Source organism: Sinohyriopsis cumingii, unplaced genomic scaffold (assembly GCF_028554795.1).
Source record: "Sinohyriopsis cumingii isolate HCF-2022 unplaced genomic scaffold, ASM2855479v2 utg000400l, whole genome shotgun sequence".
NCBI classification, from domain to species: domain Eukaryota; kingdom Metazoa; phylum Mollusca; class Bivalvia; order Unionida; family Unionidae; genus Sinohyriopsis; species Sinohyriopsis cumingii.
In genome coordinates, this window is record NW_028315895.1 from 1,284,357 (window position 1) to 1,302,538 (window position 18,182).

General features: G+C 36.5%; 1 protein-coding gene across 2 annotated transcripts in view; it reads right to left on the bottom strand.

Annotated features, from left to right (window-relative positions):
• The window catches only part of LOC149774191 (uncharacterized), a 243,074-nt gene that overhangs the window by 121,896 nt on the left and 102,996 nt on the right, over positions 1 to 18,182 (bottom strand). For both annotated transcript variants that reach the window (XM_089945702.1, XM_089945703.1), the window contains exons 16-17: positions 5,000 to 5,092; positions 3,893 to 3,951 (exon numbers count right to left, since the gene is read on the bottom strand). In XM_089945702.1, the coding sequence (XP_089801828.1) occupies positions 3,893 to 3,951; positions 5,000 to 5,092 (152 nt within the window). The remainder of the gene's footprint in view (positions 1 to 3,892; positions 3,952 to 4,999; positions 5,093 to 18,182) is intronic.

Sequence of the window (18,182 nt, forward strand, 5' to 3'; positions counted from 1 at the left end):
CTACATAAGTAATTTTGCTGGCCACGTATGAATATTATCGTGTGTGTAAAGAAAGATTGGCAGAAACAATTATGATCACAGAAACACCTGTGACAGCACAAACACGTGACATCACAACAGCTAACCCTGTCCAAGGAAATACTGCTGAAGACACAGGCACAGAAAAAATAAAATACTAGCTAGGATTGAAGCAATTGCATTATTTTATATTGGAAAAGTACAAATATAACAAGTTATTGATGGTCTTTCTAATCAGAGAAATCCTTCCCCTTATATAATCATGCCAAATTTGCATCAGCTAATCGCACAACGTGGAGTAAAAATACAATATCTTATGTGAAAAAGTTGACATATCAGAATTATTGAGACTCATAATTGCACTATGGCAACCTTCTGCCCCTGATAATTCGCTATCGTTTTAAAATACAACAACGATTGATAATCCAAAAACAGGACAAAAACTGACAATTTGCATGTGAATGTAATATACACATACCAAGAAGTACAAGAAGAAATGTCCTACATGTGACACTGAAAGCGTCTGAGGATGAACAAAACCGTTGTCGTATTGCTATTGCTACTGTTGAGGAACAAAACCATCGTAGTATTGCATCTGTTACTGCTGCTGAAGCTTTTGGGTATGTTCGTAAAAAAGGACAGCATTTACATGTACCTGAATGTAGGTTTAATAGGCATAGTGGAGAATTAGAAAGTCATGTGGCAATTGTACCACATGAATACAAACCAGGTAAAGAGGTACAATAACTGTTATCAAATATGATTCCTAGAATCACATCACTGTTAAAACGCTCCGGTTCCTCTGGCGATAAGGCAGATATTGTGCATTTAGTAATGCCAATAAATCGTGATAAGTATGGATTTAAATATACAACCCCATGGATCCACAGCGGTGTTATTCGCAACGCTGAACCGTAAAGATATCAAGCTCATTAATGATGCATTTGATAAAGAAATTGGAAAACATTCTCGTGACGTTGTAAACATACATCAATACAAAATCGAGATGGCGTTGAACTCTTAACAGATATGCTCAAGGTGCAGTACATATTTCCCATATCATCCTTTACCTAAATCCAGTTACATTCCAGTGCGAAAGTGAGCAAACATCAAGGAGGATAGATGCTTTGACCAATCTTAGAAATACCAATTTAAAAAAGACATAAAGATACTATTTCTTGCTCGACTCATTCGAGTCTTAATTCCTGTTAAATGCCTACTATCCTTCGCAAAGATCAGTTTTAAATATTTATTATTTCGAACATTTTAAAATTAGGAATTTCCAGATTTGAACTTTACATTTTGTCTACTTTCCTTTACTGGTGTTAATGACAAAGTAATATTTTTTTGCAATAATTTAAGAATATATCAAGATTTTGTTTGCATATATCAAGGACTATCTCAAAATACAACAGTAATGACTGGTGTGGTTGTGTTGTGTGGCTCCAAGTGTGATACCATTTCACCATTTCATGAATATAGTCAGTCCAGCTGGTTGGTCAGCTGACAGTGCAACCGGTTGCCTCGCTGAAAAGAATTACTGAGACATGTGGTTGGCCGACATGCCATTCCAAAATTTATAAAATATGTTGACCAATTGTTCAAATGGTTGGACCTGTTGGCTGATACCTCAAATGCCCGGTTTTAACATTTCAACACCCATGTACTCACCGATATAGGCATTTTCACATAGTGGAAGCCAGTTTATCTTTTTGTCCAAATCGAACGTCGACATCCTTAATAATAAAGTTGTTAATAACATATCATCTGTAATTAAAGCGCTTGAATGCGATCTTCGTAGTGGCATCTATTCGATTTGAAATGACACTCGTCGACAGCGCTGTGTTGGTATTGCAATTTTAGTAGAGATGACACATCGACATCCTAATAAATCAGGCTAAAGTTTATGAAGTAGGGTGAAAACTATGAACTTCATCACACCCTTGCTCGGACGATTTCGAGCATGTTAGTTTCTCCTGGCCATTCTGTTCCTTTTGAAAGATGTTGGAACAAACGTTTTCTGTCCACAGTGTACACAAATTCGTGTGTGAAGCTGAGTACTTTGTGGCGCCCGAGCATGTATTTAGTTGTCCTATATCATTTTACCTTGTCCATACATTGTGCACTTGATTGACATCTAGGAAATGAAGGAGCGAAGAGAAAAAAATGCATGCATTCACAGACATTAGAATATAGAAATAGCAGCAAAATGGATTTCTTGATATGACGTAAGAACTGTAATAAATCAAAATGTAGCAGCGTATAATTTCACCGGTAAAAATTGCATGTTACATTATCTAAGTATATCTACAATAACAAAAACTAAAAATTACAAACATGCAAAAAAATTCACTAGAAATCACACAAATGCTGCTTACACATGCATAACAATGTTTTTGACTTATTTTACCACTGACAATAGTTGGTGGATAGTCCAAATTAAGTATACGGAACAATGGATTCTATGAGGCATTGTTAACAGTTGAAAGCCAAAGTTTAAGGTCATTAAAACATGGACATGTAGAAGTCATAACGGGAATTATCCTGTAGGAATTACTTCACTTCGTATATATTTCATATAGGTGGGATGATTATAATTTTAATGTGATCGCATATTGCATTTCTTGGAAAATACGTAAGATGTCACTGTAACAGAAAACAACAAAATCAAATAACTAACGTACCAACGGATAGAAAAATGTTGCTGATATTTATATAACTCGGACATATATATTGTCCATTTTATAACAACTCGAGAACATTTGTAGCATTTGAGATATTTGCTTATGAGCATCCTGATTTTTAAATTAAAGGAAACTCTTTCAAGTAGTTTTGAGGAAAGCAAATGCAGCTTTTCCGTGTCTTTACAATGGTGTGTGTGTGATTTGGATTTTTAACATAGCTTTAACAAGTTTTCAGTCATATCGCTACAATGTCTGCACTGTGGCAGCTTACAGGATGTCTAGCACTGGGGCATCATGCATCAGACACGTAACAATATGTCCCATCCAGTCACATTATCCTGACACTAGGTCAACCAGTCCTAACACTAACCCCTTAATGCTCCTAACCTGGCGAGGCAGCTGGTAGTACCATTTTCGTAAGTCTTTTGTATGACCCGGCCGGGGATCGAACCCACGACCTCCCGCATCCAAGATGGATGCTCTAATGACTAGGCCACCGGAGTGGCCCTTTTCAATGGTGACCATACTGGACAGCTTGCATTAATTTCACAACATCCATTACACAATACTGAATTCTGTTAAACATTTTAAACGCGATTATTGAATAAGTTTTCTAGTTTTGGAAATAATGAACATATGTGGGTGTATTGAATTTGTTTCAGATTTGTATATTTTTAGTAACAACAACCAAATTTTGATAATGGATCTGCATAATTTTTACCAACAAGAAATTTATACTACAATGATCTCAACCAGTTTTGATTCAAAATGATCTAAAGGATTTTGAGCAGTTTACGGACGATGCTCATCATAGGCAGAAACATACAATAAGCTCACATGGTCAACTGCTTACCGTCAAATCAGCTAACCAGATTGAATGCAGAAAATTATAAATTCCCAAAGGCACTGCTACGCATATTGCTTATATGAGAGCGAGATGTCAGTGAAATATATTTAATGGTTTAAGCGTTAAAAACAGCAAACATATTGTTTATGAACAGAGGGGTCAACACAGTGACAGCAATGTACCATTGCTCATGGATTAATGCCTACATATATAAATTAAATTAGGTATTGATGTTTTGCAATAAAAATGTTCATCTGTGGGTGTTCATGTTCATGCTAATAAGAAATGATCCCAGCACTTATTGTTAGAGGGTTCAAAATAGAAGACGAGAATAAATGCCTACCCAAATCTCGTCCATTTTGCCAACCTGAAGCACAAAAGCCATGTCTCGAGATTTCCACACTGTAAAGTATTAGAATACAGTATTACATTACATGTAATGATAGCTTTAAAAATCAAAGAGGTTATAAATCAAATATTATGTATGAAAACATGCAGTGTGACCGTTAAGGTTTCCAAGAATTTTACAATTGGTTTAAACATCTTAAGACAAATCATTTAGTTCCTCACGCATATGTCAGTCTGCATCAACTTGTATTACAATGATGTAAATTCCCTATGCTCCAAAGAAAGTACTAATGTGATGCCTTCGAAACAATAACAGAGCCATGAGTTGTGTAGTTCATGTTATAATCTCATGGAAATAGATCATTGTGTATCAGTAGAACTTCAATCCGCCAAAAGGGATTAACACAAAGTTGTTAAAGGTGTTAACAACAGTTTTGGAAAGAAATTATTAATTTGTATTGATATTGAGTTTAGATGAATTTTAGCTATTTGTGTGTATTGCTGACTTGATATTTTTGTATTTGGAAAACGCTGGAGTATAAAGCAACCAATTTTTACTTTCTTACTTGTTTGTCATAATTGAAGAGATTGGATCATATATATTAACTGTGAATGTAATGCATTAATGACAATCGTTCTGTCAGATGCATAATTTATTTCTTTCAACAAACAACTTTGTCTTCAATTTAATTTAATTTATATTCAACGGTTTCTAAAAAACATCAGAAAAAACATTATGTATGATATTACTACACATCAACTTCATAATTAAACATTCTTGAATACTAATATCTAGAAATATACATGAAGATTACATTTAACACCAGGTTAAGCCTACTTAATGCATTCTTTAAGTATTAAGGAGAATGAAAGTGTAAAATGTTGATTGTGTTTATTAGACAATATTACATTGAAATGATATATTAGCTCAGCCTTCGTAAGCCAGTCGAATGAAATGTTTATACAAACATTGCATATGACACTTTATCTGTCCATAACAACGCTTAATTTCCACAACCATTTAAACCAGGTGTAAAACTTTCCACTTTTTAAAAAAATAAGTTCTATGTACTTTCAGAGCTTTACAGTCCAAAAAGAATACCTCTTGGTTCCATGTACTCATTTTCGGTCTTCTTAATATTATATCCAGGTTTACATTCCGAACTGTGTGAATACCAAGTCGAGGTACCAGGCTCTGAAAAGGAGATAAGAACATTAGTTTTAGCATGGAAAAATGGGAGAAAATGTTCACAATCTGTGAAGGCATTCAGGCATATATGTGTTGCATTATAAATGTGTCATAGTTTTTTTCATACATGTAGCTAAACACATTTGTGTCTGCAAGCATAATCTCATTGATACTTACTTTAGTTATGTGATGCAGTTCAAACTTTCTTTAAAAGGCAATTTATTTGTTCTACACATAACATGAGCAAGGCAATTCAGCAGTGTAAAAGCATGATTACCTAAATTACTCATTTTCTTTGGTTAGTCAATATCGTGCCAGCAGCAACAAGATAAAGACTAAGTATTAGTTTTGGAGAAAAAAGTCACTAGATCAATTGATCATGACTTTAAATAAAGAGCTGAAATATATGAACAAGTGATGACAATGAGCTTTGTAGTTCATTGTATGAGCTCCACAGTGATACGGAACTTCTTTTCGCATTAATGTAAGATCATATCACTAAAACCAATTTTGATAGTAAAATATGTTTCCTATGTAGGAAAACTACTATAACCTCAAACACTCCAGCCCTTACACATTAAACTTTTTAACTAAAGTTGTTTGCCCTGTTATGTGGCAGTTAAATAGTGATCTCCCTAAGACAATGGGATTGGCATCATATACAGTGAATTCTTCAGGTACTACTGGAGCGGAGGGCATGGTTAATACATGGATGTAACTGATGGGAGTCTAGAGTGTATGTTTATTATGATTGGATAATATTATTAAGGAAACAAACATATTTTACTAGTTTGTTCTCGTTAAATATGCTACCCGATTATACCACCATAAAGAATAGGTAAGAGGTAGAAGCAAACACATCGTAGAGACTGTCTCAAATTCCCTAAGGTACAGTTTATATATAAATACCTACTGTAAAAAGACTGTACTTGTCGTGGAGCGGCGTCAAAAGGGAAAATATTTTCCTCCCACACAACCAGCAGAAATCATGTGGAACGACTTAGGAAGATAACCTGATGCACAATGGCTATAGGTACCATCAAATCGAGGTGAGTGGTTTGGGATTAAAGATGTCTGACATAAAGTTTGGAGAAGTGTGTTCGGATTGCCATCCCATGGCATGAATAATAACAGTTTAGACCTTCATTTGCACCATGTAATGGGCACATAAGACTGAGATGTCCTTTACCATGTTGAACTGCCCAGCAGGTGAGGGAATCCTTTAGCGGATGTTCCGTTCCGTAAATGTAATAAATTCAGCATTAAAATAATTCAATAATTGTTCCTGAGGGCAACTTTGTTTTTTTTATGTCGAGCTCCAGACCTAGATGACGAAAATCTTGAGAAGTTTGAAGGTCGGAGATGTCCTTGCTGACAAGCATGCAGAGAAAGAGACGATGCACAAGTGATGTGTTTTGCTCGATTATATAACTTGCCTGGTGTGTTGTTTTAGCCTGTAGACTTTGTAAGAGAAATGTACGAACTATCCTGAAGCCATGTGTGTGCGGACACCTTCCTTTCAAATCAACACTGATTGCCAACAGAAGGTATTTAGAATCTGTTTTGCATTCCATCATGAACAACAAAGCCCAGGAGTTGATTGAATGCACGTAGGTTGACGAGCAAGTTAAGACTGAAGAATCTGTGGTTGAAGAAAGGTTGGGCAAAATAGGAGTGTGATATCTCATTCGGCAGAGAAAGGCTAGAGACTTAACCATACCATGATCTGTAAAAAAAGGAGGGTGAAGCTGATGTCATTTGAGACAGGGAAGGTCTCTTTGAGAGAAATACCGGTGAAAACAATAAACCTCACTTTGCCTATCGTACATTTCTGGGTCAGAAGAAATGTGGCTTTTGATGTTTTATTGCCTGAGACTGCGAGGGAGGAACAGAAAGTTTCCTGGGTGGCTTGTTTGTGAATACAGTCAGCCTGATGTTTAATGGGAGATTGTGTTATTAAGATTCCGAACGTAGCTTGGCCTTTTAAGGGTCTTTAAGACAGGTAGAGTTAGACAGGCATTCTATCTCGTTCCACCAGAATTAAGTGCTCAACTGCTGTTACGACTGTCTCCGTAGTACGTTGAGTCTCTATGGTTCAAACATGGATAATTTCATAAACAGATTATCACACATATCTTGTTAGATTCGTGGCGTGAAAACGTAAGATATGTTCATCCTACTAAAAAATCTCCATAAGTACTAAACCCAACATTGAGCTAATGGACATTAAGTTACGCATATATGCTCATTATTAAATGGAAAACTGGTGATTGGTGCTTATAAAAACTATTATTACATCTTGAGAAAAGGAGACTGCAATTACAAAAATATGTAGATGTCTGTGAATTGGAAATGACGATGGAAAGATCGCAGAACTGATGTTTCTTGTGCTACCTGGAAAGTAGTTGGAGAAGAGCGTCAAGGATGTCAGTTCCCTACATTTGCAGCATGCCATAAGTCATATCCCGTTACTTCCAAGCTGTCACTATGTCAAGGCTTATTTGGGTTGCAAAGTCTTGAGGATGAATGAAGAAACTGAAACACCAAGCTTGACATCGGAATTGTCTGTGTTTGATTTGGATTTTTAACATAGCTTTAACACTTTTTCATTCATATCGCTACGATGTCTGCAGTGTGTCAGGTTATAGTGATGTCTAGCACTGGGGCAGCATGCTGCAGACATGTCGCATGATGTCCTACCAAGCCACATTATCCTGACACTAGGTCAACCAGTCCTAACAATAACCTCTTAATACTCCTAACCTGGCGAGGCAGCTGGTAGTACCATTTTCGTAAGTCTTTGGTATGACTCGGCCAGGTATCGAACCCACGACCTCCCGCATCCAAGGCGGATGCTCTAACGACTAGGCCACTAGGAGCGGTCCTGGAAGTGTCTAGCGGTACTGTGCAGGTGAGACTGATCCATGAGAGTGCCTATACAAACCGTGCGTCCCACTTAGGAATTGCATAGCAGGCACAATGTGGGTTCGACTAATTCACTAGAGTGCCCAGATAAACTGGACGTTGTCTGCACTAAGTGCCTACGAGCACAATGCGGGTGACACTTCTGTATAAATGGGTACATGAACAGAGTTCTTGGATACTGCCTGACGTGATGCTGTCCAGTTCTCAAGGTTAGACGGGTTACAGGATATTGATCCACGCAGCCGGTCTGTTATGTCTATATGCGAGATACTAACTGAGGCTGGTGTCACTCACTATCTGGCTCCCCGGTAAATAGTTTCGAAATCTCGCATGCAATCAGATGATGTTTTCGTCCCACAAGGTATGTCTATCCATCTTCCTTTTTAATACTCAAAGAAACGCCACCCATTTAATTATGTCCATAATATGCAGGGGATTGGGTGGCCCAGTGGTCGAAGGCGCTCATCTCTACTGGTCCCTGGCATCTCACCTCTGCCTGTGGCAATTCGAATCTCACGCTCAGCCAACATGAGTATGTTAGATAGTTTGCCAGTATTTTCCTGTGTGTAGATTATTCTTCCCAGGATTTCCGGGTCACTTCCTCCATCTAATATACTGGCCGCCCTGTATAGCATACAGTGTGTTGAACAAGTCCGTTAAAACCCATAGCAACCAACTATAAGATGCAAATGTGACATAAATCCAACAAATAACACTAATGTAAAGTTACACACGTAGAACTGTAGTCAATCTCACTTTGCCAACTGATTCAATATGCAAAACAAAATTATAGCAGACAACATATACAGATGTAGTGCGTGATGCACCTCAAACATGCCAGACTGAGATTTGAAAGTATTCGTATGAGACTGAGATGATTTATTTTACAAACAAAATTGTTCAGAGGGAAACTCATTGTCAAATGAACCTTTGGGGGTCAATTCATGTTAATACGTTATTCGAGCAGCGTTTTTCAAATTTTCTAACTTTCTAATGAAGATATGTCTTAATATCACTTTGAATGCAATTCTTGAACTCTATAACTAATATAAGTTGCCCGAGGTTATCATAATTATGATATGTATCTAATATTTGTTCTTTTTCCTTTGCAAATTGATATGGGTTTGTCCACATTTTCCTACTATTACTAAAGCTTTGTCGATATGCCTCAGTTACCATAACCCTTCAAGATACATTCCCCAACTATTGCATATCAGCACCTTGTTCTACTGAGAATGAAGTGTAGACTTCATGAGCGTTACAAGGGTGTACACTTTGTGAGAATATCAATTATCGCAAAATGAGGCAAATATTGATCTGTTTCTTTTTCTATTAAAAGGTTACAAACCTAAAAGTTCAGGTAAAAATAAAAATCTGAACTTGTATGTAAATTTGCGAGTGTTCTCTGCCCACTAGTTCTAATTGTTTTAATCTGTATTACATTTGGGTTTTTATCTTGCATTTTATTTAAGTCTCTTTTTTTCTCTTAGCCTCCCATCTTTCCTCTCTCTCTGAAATTATATTTTGCTCTCATATGTCCCTCACCTTCGTTATTCCTCTTATCTTTTATCTTTTTTTTCTCTACCTTTCTTCCTCTTTCAATATTGTATTTATCTCTCTCTACTTTTTTCTCTGCCTTGCATTTCTCTCACTCTTCTCTTCGTATTAATTTTGGATTTCCACAATTGCCTTATGAAGCTGAAGCTTTCTTAACTATGTTGATATATATTTGTTAACTGCAATTCTTTTAAGTTCCAATCAAACCCAGACACAAGCCTACGAATCTAACCCAAAATACTAGAATCTGCCAAATTCTGAACCACAATAGTCTTGATATACTGTTCTGTAAAAGATGTTTTTGCTTCATAGACAATCATAATGTCTGGCAAACGCAAGCACCTCGTTCTTTTTCAAAGGCTCTAATGATTCATAGATAAGATTTAAAACAAAGTTCTGTATTTGTGATATTATTCTGAAAGCTTGCAGTTGCACTAAAAGCCTGCAGTTGCACTAAATATTTTCTTACACACGTGAAATTAAAATATATTCCAGAGAGAACGAAACATTTCTCTAAAAATATTTTGTTTATTCACATCTGTATTACATCTCTATAGTCTATAAGTAATAGAAAGAAGTGAAAGCAAAATGTTTATTAAAATTAACTATCAAATTTCTGTATTAAAATCAACAAATAAATTTACTTATCTAAGTTACATTGAAATTTAAGAGGAGCTTACAGTATTGTGTTTTAAATTCCAAATAATCCTAAATATTATGTTAGGGGTCCAAAATGATAGTGTTTCTGCCTTTTTGTACAACTGATCTATCATGTTTTCTTGATTTTTTTTAGATGTCATCCAAATACGCCGCCGTCGTTGTAGGCCAAGTCAAAAGGGTGATGAAGAAATCCATAATCTTAGTATAATGTCATGTGCTAATATTGAAGAAAAAGAATAGGGGTTTGGGATAAATGAAACAGGAAACCCTTCTTAAACGACTTGTCTCACCCAATCGTCTAAATGGAAATATGTGATCAAGTGACAGTGAAAATGTTGCAGACGGCCTTCCAGCGGTAGTCTGGATGGGAGCGGTGGGGTTAACATGTCAACGTTTGTCAATATGATGCTTGAAGCCTGAGAAGCTCAGTTTCCTGCTTCCAGGATTATTTTTTCTATAATGATTAGGCTGTCTTATGATATTGGTCCGTAATCTATAATAAGTCCTTGACCATAAGGATCCCTTGTCCTTATTCATCCTATTATCACCCTTCTTTTGTTGTGATGGATTGTTCATAAATGCCAGAGCAAGTCGTGCAGTAAGATGGAGAGGCAGGTCCTGAGCTGCCTGCCTATTACATTCTTAAATCTTTCCTCCAAAGTGTAAAGGTGACCACAGCGGAATGGTCCTTAAATCATAATGCCAGACTGTGGTGTGGCTTAAGGGGCATGTAACGTGGGTATTACTCGCGTCTGACCAAATCCAACTTCGTGGAAACTGTCAACACCTTGGAATAGAGTGATGTGATCCTGTATTCATTACTGATTACTTCTGGCTCTTGTCTCCCAGGTGCTGTAATTTCTGTCAATCGGAAAATGGATGATATACAAAATTAACCACAGAGGAAGCAGAAGCTACATTCCTGCCTAGTTTCGATGTAGCCTAATCACATATTTGTCCACGTTGTAGCTCTTTGGATTGGACATGTGTAGTGCCGAATATCATAGTCGAATGCAGATATATTTGTACAAAAAGGCATCTGGATCACCAGCTCTTTAGGAGTATACTATTCCAGAAGATACAGATGAAAATCTCGCATCACCTTTAACTAGTTCACTAGTTATGCCAAAAGGAAACACCGTGAACGTTGGGATGGCAGGTTCGTTTGGTTGCATGCGCATCGCTTGGACTCTGGCTTTTAAAAAAACTCTAGTATGGTATTAAACAGTACCGTCATCATCAAAGGCCGGTCTGGATGGAGGGATTCACCAGTAAGATCCATATCGCAAAAATAAAGATGAATCAGGACAAATGGATCAACCACTATGATCCCAGTAAGTTATATACAGGCACATATCATTCCAGTCCTTAGTTTGAGACGGCTTGAAGAACGTAGCAGTTGGTCGATCGATACGTCTGGATGGCCGATCGGATTGGTCAGTTGGTATGATTGGACAGCCGGTACGGTTGGCCAGATGGGAAGCTGGATTGTCGCCATGGCTGGATGGCCGGTATGGCTGAACATTTGGAACAAGTAGACAGAGAAAACATGTCGAGTTTGGGATCCAACTGATCCTGTAATAGTCCCATTTTCCAAACTTACAGGCAACAAGACCATGCTCCGATATGTGGGCGACTAAAATATGATTCTTCGAGAATACTTACCTAATCATAATATCTTAGGGGAACTACTATTACCTCTTTAATCGAGCCTTCCCAGATACTACTTGTAGTTAAATGGAGCCAATAGGTGTCTGCTGACCTATGTCATGGTCAGGCAGAGTGATGTCTCCTTAGGTATAAGAATCGGTGGCAATGTCTAAGAACCTCTCAGTTGCTGACAAAGGGGAAGGCATACTCTCTATGTGTATAACTGCGGGGAGGCTAGGAGGGTGTATGTGTATTATGATTGAGTAAGTATTCTCGAAGAAACATATTTTACTAGGATAATTGGTTTCATCTTTAAATATAATACCTAATGATAATATCTTAAGATAAAAGGTGATCGGTAAAGGGAGGGAATCCTCTTACTCCGGAGGTACCATCTCCAGTCATTAATGGTATATAAGCTTCTAGGTAACCTGACTGAATGGGGACTGCATCAGTTGGGTTGCGGCATCAAATAGAGAACAGATTCGAATGCACAAATCCAGCGTACATTATTCAGCTGCATCTTAAAAAGCTGTTAATTGATGCGGAAATTTGACCTTTTGCGCTACAGATATTCGTCCTACCATATAGAACTGGGTTATTTGGGATTACAGATCTCGGAGATAAAAGCTAGAGAATGTGCACTCCGATGATCATCCCACAGCCTGAATGCCTTCGGTTAGCGAATATTTCAAACCGAATGCTAGGCTATTGGCAGTATTTTAAACCTTGTGAGCCGAAATGCGAAATAAGTTCATGTGTGTTGATGTTATTTGTCTAAAATCCGAGCGAACAACTTACTTAATCCTGGATAAGACAGTCTGTGTTCATAGGTAGAAAGAGGCAAAATCTTGACGCACCAGCTCATCTCATTAAGGTACCTATTCAAATCCCGAAAATGGGTCTTGTAGTTGGCCTTCAATTGATGTGTACAGAGATTTCATGATGAACGTCTGGTTACGCATTGAAGAAAGCCCGTTCTTGGCGATGAAAAAGGATGCCGGCATGATTAAGACTGACCCGTCTTGTTGGAACTGGATGTACTTTGGGTCCGCTGATATGGCAAGCATTTCGCTAATTCTGCATGCAGTCGCTAACGCCATAAGGAAACGGTTCTTGTATGAAAGGTGCGCAAGAGATGCCACTGAACTTGGAAGTTTGTCCCTTAGGCTAATATGCCTTCAATCAAGCAGTTATAAGGATGGTTAGGATAAAGGCTGTACTCCTTGGAGAGTGCAGGCAGAAAGCACTTAGTCACGTTCCACCAATTGTAAATTGTAGCTATGGATACAGTGATACCTAAAAATTGTTGAGTGTCATGAAAGGCCAACCGATCCATACGTATGCAGTCTCGCTTTGTCATCCACAAAGGGGTCATATCACTGTCAGCTGTTGTGGTTTCCAAATGACAGAGTGGTGTATTGCCAATATAAAATCGTCAACTAACTGATGAGAAAAGCATGTCAGAATGTTTGTAACTCTCCTAGACTGCGGACATAAATGAAGTTGGACTCCTCCGTTTCATCATTAGATCAAACGATATAGGAACTCTGGTCCAGGTTGCCGATGCAGTAGGAGGAGGAAGCCAGAACTCCAGGGGTCTAAGGCGGAAATGTTTTCTGACGAAGTTCGGAATGCTGAATCTTCCGGTGACATCACATAGTCTAGAAGTGATGACATCACTTGGGAACAAATATCATCTGATTGCAAGAGGTGAGGATACGTTCTCCTGTAATGCAAGAGATATGTTCTGTAATGCAAGAGATATGACAGGTGAAGAGTGATGATGTCTTCCGCTTACTAAACTTGTAGAACACTGTGAAACTAACGCTATCTTCAACTGGCGCGATTGACAAAGTGCTACTTAAATATGATGGTAAAGATGATTTATACTTGTCCGACCAGAGCAGAAGCATTAGAAAAATCTACATTAAACACAAAAAAGCTTCACATAAAAGGAAACAGAGGCACCTTGATATATATGTACAAATTTGGTGCGACAATATCCATTATGAGGCAATTAGCTGTTTAAAAAAAAAGCCGACAGACCGCTTGTACTAGTAAAAACATATAGGTTGGCGCCTACGAATGCCTTGAAATAGAAACTCAACGATATGTATCAGTTTGTAATGGGATTACACATATATTAGGAGTTTTTATAAGCATTATAAACACTTGCATGTCAAAAGTAATTATAGCCCGAACAGAATGAGAAGTCACTTAGGCTGCCCGTGCAAGTACTTAACTGTGCGATGACCACAAAGTGTTAGCAAATTGTAAAGGCAGACCTTTGTCTGCATAAGAAGAGAAAAGGTTGGACATATCGATGGAGAATACTTTCGTTAGAAGTGACAAACTCCAACTCGTAATGGTATATTTTCCATATTGATTGTGCAAGGCCTCTCGTGACTAGCGTGTGCTTCTTGGCATGAGCGGAAGTAGTAATTTACAGGTTCTTAGCCTTTGCCGCCGATTCTTGTACCTAAGGAGAGATCGCTCTGCGCAACCTCCACATAGGTCGGCAGAAACCGTTTAGCTCCCTTTATCTAACAGTAATACCTGGGAGGGCCGGATATGAGAGGTAGTAGACGTTCTCCTAAAGTATTATGATTAGATAACATATTTAAAGAAAAAAATGACAAATTATGCCATGATATTCACAACTGTGTCCTCGCTTCCTTTACCAGACAACGTATCTGTTCAAGGGTGGATAGAAGTAACCCCTCAGGCAAATTTTTTCTCCTTATCTGCTGATGTCCCGTAGCATCTTGACGCATTTATCTCTCCCTTTTCGTTGTTTTTATAACACCGTGGACCATATATCCATCGCGTTGTTGCCATTTTTATGTAACGAGTCTAATAGACCAACTCAGTAAATGGCAAATTTATCCAAACATGTAACTATACACTGATACTAAAAGGAGGTCGTAAACCAAATGTGCAACTAAAGACCGGATGCTAACTTGCTTTAGTAAATATTAAATTGGCTCTCAAATTTAGTAACATATGTATAGCAATATTGTCATCACCAATTTGGTGTAGTTAGTCTAAAAGACTAAATCCAAAAGATGATAAATTCAACCAAAATACTGGATAAAATATAATATTAATTAGTATTATTGATTAAGGAACACTATACTTCCAAATTCGGTTCTAATTAATGATAGTAAATGTAGAATATTGGCTTGAATATAAGGAGGTAATTTCCTGCATGTTTTTTGCACGAGCAAAGCTTCAAAACTGGCGACACTTGGAGGTAGCAATGGAAGATATTAGTTACTGCTCTTTATCTATATGAATAGACTGGAAAATGTGATTTTTGTCTTTTAGTAAGGCTGGATTCAGGAGTTAGTAGGTCTACATCTTAATGTAATTAGAGTGGGTAACATATTTAAGAAGAACTGTATAAGTAATATGATTATGTTTGACATGCATATGATTTCATAAGTGTCATAATGAAAGCAGAATAGAGATCTATCTTGTTTGAGAGGTGTTGTACTTACTACGGTCTTTTGCAGACAGTCACAAATTATACATACATAAATACATACATACATACATACATACATACATACATACATACATACATACATGCATACATACACACACATTCATACATACATACATACATACCATCATGCATAATATTAATCAGTATGAAGTATATAACTAAATCTTACTGAATATTAATTTAAGAAAAATATATTTATACATTACATTAAAACCATGTTAAATCTCCTTAATGTTGTCAAAATATATTAAGGGCAACGAAAGAGTAATATGGAGATTGAATGTATAAATTTGGCAATATTAATCGAATTGATATGATAGCTCTGCCGTCTTAAGCTAGGCTGCATTAAATGTCGATACAAACATTGCATATGTTTTGCTTTCATTAACCACGCTTAACTTCCACAGCCATCTAAAAGAGGTGCCAACCTTAACTCTTTGTGAATATGCTCTCAGTAGTTTCGGGTGCATCTAACTTTATTGCAAACAAAGAATGCCTGTTGGTTCTGTCTTTTGAACCTCAGTTATAAGGTAAGAAAGGGGTTGCATGAATATATATATATATATATATATATATATATATATATATATATATATATATATATATATATATATATATATATATATATATATATATATATATAGATATAGATAGATAGATAGATAGATAGATAGATAGATGATATATAGATTGATAAATAGATAGATATATTGTGTCTATGTATATATGCATGTATGTATGTATGCAGCACTGCTTGATCACAAAATTTATTTCTCATTCAATTTTAACTGTTAAGCAGTATTTCCTTGCAGCATTCAGATATATGAATGACCTTCTTTATATTTACTTTAGATATGTAAATTGAATATTATATGTGTAGGAAATATTACTTCAAGTGATTAATATAAGGGACGACGATAGTTCAAAATTTACAGTGCAAACTTTCTGTTAAAGACAATTTCTTTACTCTGTATATATTACACGTTGAGAAAGAATTGATTCATTCCAACAATGGATGTTTAATCAATTCTTAAATTGCTGATTTTCTTTGGTTTTCTATATCACACCAGTAACAAAACTTCTAAGTTTCAGGTTATATAAAGGCTAACGACAAAGACTTAGTTTTCGGACAAAACTCATCCAAGAAATCAATCATGTCTATATATGTAATCAGCTGAAGATACAATAAGGGTCACAGGAATAAGTTTTGTGGTTCAATGGGCAAAATCCACTTGGATATAAAAGTTCTTTTGATAGATAGGAGCGTCGTAAATAAGTGAATGTTGTTAAACTTGTGTTCATAAGATATTATTGAACTTTTTATATGAAATTATCCAATTTTGCTTAATATTGTTTTCATACTGTGTTTTGATGAATTTCAAGTTTTGAATTCAGAACAAACTTTTCTGACTAGTCTGACTATACATCCCCGTTTGTTTGTAAACACCCCCCCCCACTGATTTCAGTAACGAAAACATTTAATGTGATGCAAAGTGCACAGCACTAAGTCAACTGAATCATTGATTTATAATTTCTAACCTGACTGGGACCAGAATGGCACTAATATTGGCATCATCTGCACCTTTCATGCTTAACGGACTTTCCATACTAACATGGTGCCATATTGCGTACACTAAATGCCGGATAATTCTGTAAATTACTATAATGCTAAGAGTTTGGAATTATATCCCTTTCCAGACAGGAACATGGAAATTAAACCGCTTGTTAAATCCAGGTGAAAGGCAAATTTGTTGTCATTCCTTACCTTTGCTTGATTCGACACTGACTGTCCATATCGACGACATAAGAATGTACATATGTGATCGCACACACACCCCTCTGCTGAAAATGGACTCGTCCAGGAACTGGAAAGGAATCTCGGGCATGTCCGTCTTTATATTGAAAACTTCATTTAAACGTGAAACGCGCAGACGATCACGGTGTTACGGACACTCTACTCATAGTCAGGTTAGAAATTGTAAATCAATGAATTAATTGACAAAGTTCCTTGTGCTTTTTATTGCATTTAATTTTTCCATTATTGAAATCGGTAGGAGGGTACAAACAAACCGGTATGCATAGTCAGACTATATATATATGTTTGGACAAGGACACTTACTATGTGAGATACACAAGTCTTATTTTCTCGTTTACAAATTTGTAACATCCCCCCCCCCGCATTTAGTTCCAGAATGAAACTTATGCTGAAACGTGCAACTTAAATATTAACTATATTAACTTAAGGATCTTGCTTGCACACTTCTTGTTCAATTTTATCGTAAGCTGTTTTTAAAAGATCTCATTCCCGATATGCCGTGCAGTTGTATAGATAAAATATTATGGAACGACATTAAAAAAAACTAAATTTGCCATTTCAATGCTAACATTTATAGATGTTGAAACATTGTGGTGTATAAGCTTTATGAATTATATAAGACTAAGATTTGAGAATTGCTGCATAATCCCATTTGTACATACGTACCGAAAAATGCATAATTTTACATACACATGTGTATATGCATGCGTGTGTCATATATTTAAATAAAGTTTTCCAAACTGTGTTAGAATAACATCATATATAATATTACACAAATGTGACAACACAATTGTTCTGAAACGAATAATAATAATAATAATAATAATAGACGATTACATTAAAAACCCTGTAAAATGTCCTAAATGCATTCCCATAGGATTAAGGGCTAAGAAAATGTAAAAGGAACATTAAATCGATGCATTACACATGTTAAATTATGAATTGTTAAATTACTTAACCCTTTGCAATGCGATTTG